The 8,868-nt window shown below is 32.8% G+C and overlaps 1 protein-coding gene across 4 annotated transcripts; it reads left to right on the top strand.

Moving 5' to 3' along the window:
- The first annotated feature begins 3,830 nt into the window (after positions 1 to 3,830).
- Positions 3,831 to 7,212, top strand: LOC7466064 (uncharacterized). Of its 4 annotated transcripts, none has more exons than XM_052448158.1 (7): positions 3,831 to 4,047; positions 4,273 to 4,480; positions 4,569 to 4,695; positions 5,046 to 5,160; positions 5,387 to 5,984; positions 6,075 to 6,493; positions 6,592 to 7,212. In XM_052448158.1, exons 2-7 carry the CDS (start codon positions 4,357 to 4,359, stop codon positions 6,853 to 6,855), a joined length of 1,647 nt encoding a protein of 548 aa, XP_052304118.1. In that variant the 5' UTR covers positions 3,831 to 4,047; positions 4,273 to 4,356; the 3' UTR covers positions 6,856 to 7,212. The 4 variants fall into 4 exon arrangements, with proteins under 4 accessions (XP_052304118.1, XP_052304117.1, XP_052304116.1 ...); XM_052448157.1 differs by having other exon boundaries at positions 6,030 to 6,493; XM_052448156.1 differs by having other exon boundaries at positions 5,387 to 6,029.
- The last annotated feature ends 1,656 nt before the right edge of the window (positions 7,213 to 8,868 follow it).

The following is an 8,868-nucleotide window of genomic DNA, read 5'->3' as shown; positions in this document are numbered from 1 at the left end:
ATATTTCTACTTGAACTATACGGATCGGGTCTGACTGTAGATAAAAACATGAATTTCGATCTCATATACATCTCTAAAGGCAAGTTATAAACTGCTAATATAACCACCTAACAAGAATAAGATGCAATAAATGACCTAAATAGATTGGACTTATCGATACACAAACCAAGATGCATGTTTTTTTGTTCTATTAAAAACTGAGGATACACCTTTTTTAAGCTTTACCATTGGAAGGGTGCACTATGACTTCATTCACCGCATCATATGAATGACGTTATGTCATGTGCTTGACTATCTTCGGAGACATAAATAACATTTTGTAGTTTAGAAGTGATTGAGAAGTATCTTAGTTTTTTGTATGTGACAAATTTCTTTCTCTACCAATATTAGGTTTATAACAAGTTTTGCACTTTGAAAAATTTGCATATTCACCGTGTACAACATGCAAAAGTTTGGGCATATATCATTTTTTTTTTATCTTAGGCCAAGGGGTTTCATCATGAATTTTACAGTATAGAAATCCTCTTTCAGCCTATTCCCTTCAAGTAAAATGCTTTGTGCTCATTCGATGATATTATCATAACTGGCCTTACTCAACTCATATACTGAATTGATGGTAAACACTCTTTGCAATGAATGATAATTTATTTTTATTCATATACCCATCCCATCAAGGTTTATTGGAATCTTTTAAAAGTTGAAAAAACCTAATTGCATCCACATTTAGTTCTTTATCTACACGTAAACCTTCACCTAGATAACTATGATTTATTTCCATTACATTCATCATCATACTCATATAACGATTATTATCATCATTTACAACTTCATGTATATTGCTATAAATAGATGTTGATCCAACAATCCTTTTTATCATGATCTTGTAAGGAATATAAGGTTCTCAATGTACAAACCAACACAAATATTTTTCTACAAACCTTTTTTTTAAATATGCATATGATTGGTGGAACTTTTTATATTTACATTTCACACATGAACATCTAACTCCACCTCCACTAATATTCTTTAGATCTGAAAGTGCAAATTAATAAAACCCTCAACCCCTTTATAATAATCTTTCATAAACAACTCTTGAGGTGAGTCTCGATACATCCAAGAACAACCATGTATTACTTATGAAACTTATATAGAATACTGATGATAGTATTTATTAATAATATAACCATCAATTCAAATTTCAATTTCGGTAATTAAAAATGAATTCACAATCTAATAACCAATTATCATTTGCACAAAAAATCAATGTTGCGTAAAAATGTGAAGTAAATAAATCAAATTAACAATAAATAATCAGTATCCAACTAATTATCTATCATTTGTTCAATTTAAACTTATTCAATCTAAATTCATATCATTTAATTGTTATCAATTCCACTCAAAAAATCATTTTTTATAAAATTTTCAATTCAACAATAAAATTGACAAAATATAATTGATATCCATTAAATAACCCATCATTTCTTCCAGTATAACACACTTAATTTATAAAATCAAACTCAATTTTATCAAATTACAAACAAATTCATTTTTTTAAAAAAACCCCAAACAAACTACTCTAATATACAAATCATACTTGAATCTCACAAAATTCTCTATGAAAATGTTGAAAATCACATAAATATACAAGCAAACTTTAAATACCAAACAAAAATATCAATAAATTAACCTAAAATATAAATTGGTAGGTTTGTTTATTTGGTGTAGGGAATATTTAGAAAAAAAAACCAATCAGGATAATAATGCTGACACTACTGAGTATTGGGGTGACCAAATTTAAAAGGATATGGCCTAGATTTGTGGAACAATAGGGAGAGTTGCTATTTTTTTATAGTGAAAGAAAAATAGGAGGAAGAAGAAGAAAAAGGGATGAGGTTGTTATCGGTTATAACACTTTTATATTTATCAATGAAATTTTTTATGGAAACTAGAGATATAATAATTCTCTCGGTAATTATATCGACAAATAATGACGTGTTATTTTATCAACAAAATCACTAACATATATTTTTTGATGTATTAATTATTTTTATCATGTCAGCAATTCAATTGTTAATTATCGACACAAAATTTGTCATCGGTAATTGCATTAGTTTTAGTGATGGATATTTTCCGTCGCTATTGTCATTGGAAATGTCAGACAAAAAAATCTTTCATAACTAATTCCGCTGCTATTTGAATTTATTTTTCTAGTGATTATTACTCCTACTTGAACATTAATTCCTAACTATATTTATTACAAAAACAAATGCTAGGAAGATCAGTTTTAAAGAATTGTTTTGAATATATTTATCGGCAACAACTTTAACTTAAAACTTATATTTTTTATTTTAAATCTGCTTTTAAATATAGACACTGTAAACTTCTTAGGCCATGTTTGCGATTATGATAGATGTTACTTTTCAAAGTATTTTTTACTTGGAAATGCATCAAAATAATATATATTTTTATTTTTTAAAATTTATTTTTGACATTAGCATCAAAACGATCCAAAAACACCAAAAAAAATTAATTTGAAGCAAAAAAATTAAAATTTTTCAAAAGCATGATTAGATTGCAAAACAAACACTGTCTAATTCAAGCAAGATTTTCCATTCATACACAGTAAAACTTAACTAAAAACTCTTTCTTGTTTGTACAACTTATTTTATAAATTTGTTATATTCGAGGAGGAAAGAATGAAAAAATATTGAGTTCTAAGTGATTTATTTCAAGTCTTAAAAAATAAACTTTCGTTTTTTTGTATGCATCTGTGGATGAAAAAATTAATTTTATGTTTCTATCCAAGTGTTGAACAATTTTTTAAAGGGTTCATGCTTTATTAAATTTGAGATGTCGTTATATGATCTAATTGTCAAATTTTGTTACAAAGAAAGTGTATTATACATTATAACTATTAGTATATACGAAAATTTGAAATATATGACCATAAGATAAAACTTTGAACTTTTGAAAAGATACATTATGTTGTAGGAAAATAAAATACTATATATGTAAAATATTTATTATCCTTTTGACTATCTTAATTTGTGTATTTTTGTAGATGAATTCTCCATTAAAATTAGAGATTAATAAAAAAAATTGAGTGAATTTTAGAAATGCGTGTGGTTAATGTCCTAGAATAGAAGGAAGAAATATAGAAGACACAAAAATATATTTGGTTGAAAAGAAAAAGATGAAACATAAAATAAATATGTTTTTAGAACAATTATAAAAGTATCCTATATTTTCAAAACAAAAAATATAAAGAAAAATGTTTGATTTATCTTCATTATTTTCATTTTTTTAATCTATTATTTGTATTTTTTTAATCATGAAATAATAATTAGACACTACTAAGAGTTTGATTGTTATTCTCTTGATAAGAAGGTGAAGGAGTGTTTGGGAGTGAAATAACAATATTTTTTCGAAGTGTTTTTTGCTCAGAAATATATCAAAATAATATATTTTTTTTATTTTTTAAAATTTATTTTTACTATTAACACATAAAAATAATTCAAAAATATATAAAAAATAAATAAATTTGGACCCCTTCATTCATACCACAGTCAGTCACAAGCGGGGCCAAGCCATAATAAAAATGATTAATTACTATTTCTAAACACCACTATGATATTGATTATAGTAAACTTTCAAAAAAGAAAAAGAAAAAGGGATTAGAGTTGTTGATTCGTTATAAATGAGGTAGATAGACACATTACTTTCCCCATAATGGCATCCCCGTGATTATCTTTAAATTCATGGACATTAACCCACCACAATTTGAAAATTCCTCCTTTGCGTCTGCATTTAAGGTAAAAAAATAAAAACACACCGGTAGCTTTCATAAAGCCAACAGCGAAAAAAGTATAAGCTTCCTTCCTCGTCAAACTCATCGCCACAAACAAATTAACGGCCTCTTCTTCAGCATCCTCCTTCTTCTCTGCTTTCTCACTTCCACCTCGCAATTTCTTCGCACGCAGCAGCTCTGTTTCGAGCCATAACTGCATCGACGAGTCAACGTCTTCTTGACTCACCAGAATGAACCTGGTAAGTGATATTTCCAGCGCGAGTCAATGACTTTTTATTTTTACAGACAGATTGTGCGTAGTTTTGTTTTCGAATACGCGAAGAAATGTTGCGTTTTCGTTCAAGATCTGTTTGTTTTTATTTATTTATGAGAAAACAAGTTTTATTTTGATGAAGAAATGAGAAAAATCAGTGAGGTTTTTTTTTTTTTTTTTTTGAAACTGAGGTATGATAATCTGTGATCAGTTGTAGAGAAGAGAGAGAAAGAGGAGATTGAGTACATGTGAGTGTACAGTAAAGTTCACGAGAAATTACGGAAAGTAGTTAAAGATGGTGATGAAAGAGAAGGATGAAGAGCTTACCCTGTTTCTGGAGATGCGAAGACGCGAGATAGAGAGGGAGAAAAACAATCTTCTCCTTAACAGTTCGGCCGATGAACCTCAAGCTCCTTTAGGTGATCCGACGTCGTTTTATGTTTGATCTTGAATTAATTGCTCGTCTTTTTTAAATAACAATTTATTAATTTGAGATTTTGCGTGCAGGATTAGGTAGTAATAATCTTTCACTGGTGTCTAATAAGATTACGGTGTCGTCTATTGTACCGCCGCCGCGAAAGACTGCTACGGAGAAGTTCTTGGATTCGGAGAATGATAAATCTGACTATGATTGGTAATTATGCTAAAGAAAATTAATTATTTTTTTTGTACTTGTTATTTGTCATTTGAGTAAAATTATGCCACGAAATGAAGTTTTATTTTTATAGTGTTTCCGCCGGAAAACATTTTTTGTAGACTGTCAGAGGACTATCAACTTTAGTTTCTGGAACATCTGTAAATCCGTGGAGTTAATGCCATAGATTTTGTGGACGAAGTTGGTTTTGTACATGGTTCATGTTATCGTGGAAATGAAGATCATTGAACATATTCCCCTGATTGACTTTCAGTAAATTTGTATTTCATTGTTGTATGATGGTATGGCAAAATGAATGGTTCAACTCATGGGGGATCTCTTTTGTTCAGGCTTCTTACACCACCTAGAACCCCGCTTTTTACTTCCTTGGAGTTGGAATCGCAGAAAACTGCAATGAGTCAGATTGGGATGTCTAATGCTCGTCCCACTGCTCTAAAGTCAAGGGTAAGAAGCAATTTGAGTTATGAAAATGCTTTCAATCCTCTGTGATCCCGTGCATTTGCGAGCATGCCTTCATTAGCTTATGAAAACATGGTTTTAGTCTTCTATTTCTGGTATATGCTAACCTCAGCTTTCACTTTGTGTAGTTCTCTTGAACTGTGGTTATTGAAAAAATTTGCAGCATGCTTGTTATGCTATAGTTTGAAATTCTTGTTGCCGTGTGTTGCAGCTAATAAATATCCAGGAAGAACCTGCTTCAAGGACTCATGTAGGATCTAAGGGAACAACTTTGCAGTCAGGACTGAACTCCACAAGTGCTGGTAATAGGAGGTCCGCATCAGCTGGAGGACAAAGATCTGTGTCGAGACCTGCAACACCCACAGGACGGCCCTCTTTATCTGCAACAGCTAAGCATTCAAGACCGTCTACACCCACATCACGGCCCACATTGTCTTCTACTAAGTCTGTTGCTCCTCCAGCGAGATCCTCAACTCCTACTAGAATTGCTGCACGCTCTTCGACGCCAACTGCTAGACCATCTCTTTCAGGTTCAAAGCCAGCTTCCAGATCAGCAACACCAATCCGCCAGTCATCAACCCCTTCAAGTCCACCTAGTGTGGCTGCTGCTCCTGGCCAGACTTCTTCAGTGACCAAGTCAGTTCCTGCCACTCTGAAAAATCCAGTGGCATCACGTGGCATTTCTCCAACAGTAAAATCTAGGCCTTGGAAACCTGAAGAGATTCCTGGTTTCTCTCTTGATGCTCCACCAAATTTAAGGACATCATTGCCAGAAAGACCAGCTTCAGCCACTAGGGATAGGCCTGGAGGTCCAAGTGCTCGGCCAGCTTCGGCCTCAAGGGATAGGCCTGGAGGTCCAAGTGCTCGGCCAGCTTCGGCCTCTAGGGAGAGGCCTGGAGGTCCAAGTGCTCGCCCAGCTTCGGCCTCAAGGGAGAGGCCAGGTGATCCAAGTGCTCGCCCAGCTTCAGCTTCCAGGGGTAGGCCTGGAGGTCCAAGTGCTCGATCATCTTCTAGTGATGCTGGTTTTAATGGAAGACCGAGGCAACAATCATGCTCCCCCTCTCGAGGAAAGGCCAGTCGGATGTCCATTCCCACAAAGAGCAGAACACAGACCAATGGTGGTGATGATGTGAACCCAGTGCAAATGGGAACAAAGATGGTTGAAAGAGTGGTGAACATGAGAAAACTGGTACCACCAAAGCAAGATGGCTCTCACTCCAGCCTCAGTAATTCTGCTGGGAAGTCATCCTCCCTTGATAGCACAGGCTTTGGAAGAACTCTCTCAAAGAAATCTCTGGATATGGCTTTGAGGCATATGGTATGCATCCTTGACTTAAAGAGGACGTTCATTGATTGTGTTGTGTTCTTGTTTACATGTAGCTAACCATTAATGGATTTGGTTTTTCTCTTGAGCAGGATATAAGGCGAAGCATTTCAGGTAATTTACGCCCCCTTATGACCAACATCCCTGCTTCCTCTATGTACAGTGTCAGATCAGGAGGATCTTCAAAAGGCAGGACAGTTAGTGTTTTGGACTCCCCTCTGGCCACAAGCAGCAATGCTAGCTCTGAACCAAGTGTCAACAATAACTCCTATTTTGCTGATGGGATAGAAATAGAAGACAACGAATTTGGAAGCGAGAGAGGAAATTCCTCTCCTTCAAGTCATCATGGCAGGTGATGTATCCTTCAGGCCCAAGATTGAGGTAATTTTTTATGCTAAAAAATCATCGCACAAGCTTCTGTACCTATGTTTATAAGCTCGCCTGCCACAATCTTTAAGAGGCACATATTCCATTAAGGAGCTTTATAGTAAGAGGGCAGTCAACATCTCTGTGATCTATCTGTTCGAGAGAATGAAGGGTATATATTTCCGAAACCCTTTAATATACTTGTGGAACAATCCATCGGACTTTGATGAGTGGTTGTACTTTATGTTTCATCTTTTGAATTGTTCCAACGCGACGGGATATTTTGTACTCCAAATTTAATTAAACCAGAAACCTGAAGAATCCTTCAGCTGCCACATTTTTCTGCAGATTATTTCTTCATGCATTTCTGAATCTGAAACTTGTATGGGTTGAAATTAAGCAAGCGCGTGTACATAATACATACAAATATTAAATGATTGTAGGTTCTGACTTCCATCAATATAACAGGAGGAACTAGCATCCTTTGTTCCGAGCCAGGTGCTTCTGCGGTGCGCTAAGCCCTGTCCTTGAATATTGATTCCAACAAGTTTTAATGTGAATCTTGTAATCATGTGTTCATGTAATCAACATTCAAGAAAGATAAATTTTTAAGTCAAAAATCAGGTTTCATAAGAATATTACATAAAAATTAACTTGAATCAATGCATAAATATTAATCTGCAAATAAGAAGTATAAGAAAGAATGCTATAAAGTTGCACAAAGTTGTTTTTTGTTTGACCAAAAAGAAAAGTATTGCATTAAGTAAAATATAAATTTATTTAAAATGTTATGGCTAAAAGCTCAATATCTAAATATAATTTAAATAATTCCATTTATAATAAATGAAAAACATCCTAAATAATTTTGAAAATAATAATAATAAAATAGTTCTAAATAAAATATATATAAAAAACATAAATCAATTAGAAAACTAATATAAATCTTGCACAGTAGCTTTTAGATTTTATTACAAAGCCTTTCCGATGTTGGATGGATATGAAATTTTAACACGATGTAAAACAAGACCTTTAGAAACGTCTAGTAAAATTGAAGCCCAATCCAACACTTGAATAGAAAATTATGCTTGTAAACATAAAACTGTATAATAGAAAAATTCAGCCCAAAAAGGATTTTGGAACATTGAAAGAATCCTTACCACACTTGAAACTATATTATTGTCCAATAAAGATCTTTGTAGAACTAGAAAAAGTCCTAAAATTAACTGTTGAATATCCTTTCATTATTAGGAAATGAATAATTTCCAAATAGAAAGTTCACAAGTCAAAAGACAACAAATAACAAAATCTATATTGCATCTTCTGACCTGTATCATGATGGCTTGTAGAATTTCAATTGACTTGAAATTTTAGCCCGATGTAGAAACATATGTCTGGAAATTCCTAGTTAAATTTTAGTTTGATCTAATGATTGGATTGAGAGTTATGCTCGATAACGTAAAACTGGATTGCATTAGAATCCAGATTTTCTTGTCCAACCATTTCTTGGGTCGTATAATTCCTCATCTCTTTAAGATGATTCATCCTCAAATCACTAATAGGTACGATGGATGTTTTATAAGCCTCTCATAAAATTCTTTTGGTGTTTTTGTTCATCTCTTTGTAAAGCTTGCCATGCATAGAATAATTTTTTGACTTACCAAATTTTTTCCTTAAAAACTCAAACATACAGGATAGGTTTTTGTGTTCTTGAGCAAGAACCCTTCTTTATTCTAAAACCCTTAATGAATACATGGCAAAATAAGAAAACAAGATGAAAGACAAGCAAAATACGATATGAAAATACTATGGAATATGAACTTTGACCTAAATTTCTAAATATGAAATTATAGGTACCTAATTGATTTTAATGAGATCAAACCCGAAAACTTTAATTTATCTTATTACCCAAATAAATCAGCCTCTATAAACTCGAATTTGTGATCTTGTTGATTTTTTTCTAACTCTAAATAGATATTCAGGACAAAATTAAATGTTGAACACTT

This window comes from Populus trichocarpa, chromosome 16 (genome assembly GCF_000002775.5).
Source record: "Populus trichocarpa isolate Nisqually-1 chromosome 16, P.trichocarpa_v4.1, whole genome shotgun sequence".
Taxonomy (NCBI): domain Eukaryota; kingdom Viridiplantae; phylum Streptophyta; class Magnoliopsida; order Malpighiales; family Salicaceae; genus Populus; species Populus trichocarpa.
The sequence above is the reverse complement of the archived record's forward strand: the minus strand, read 5'-3'. Positions and strand labels throughout refer to the sequence as shown.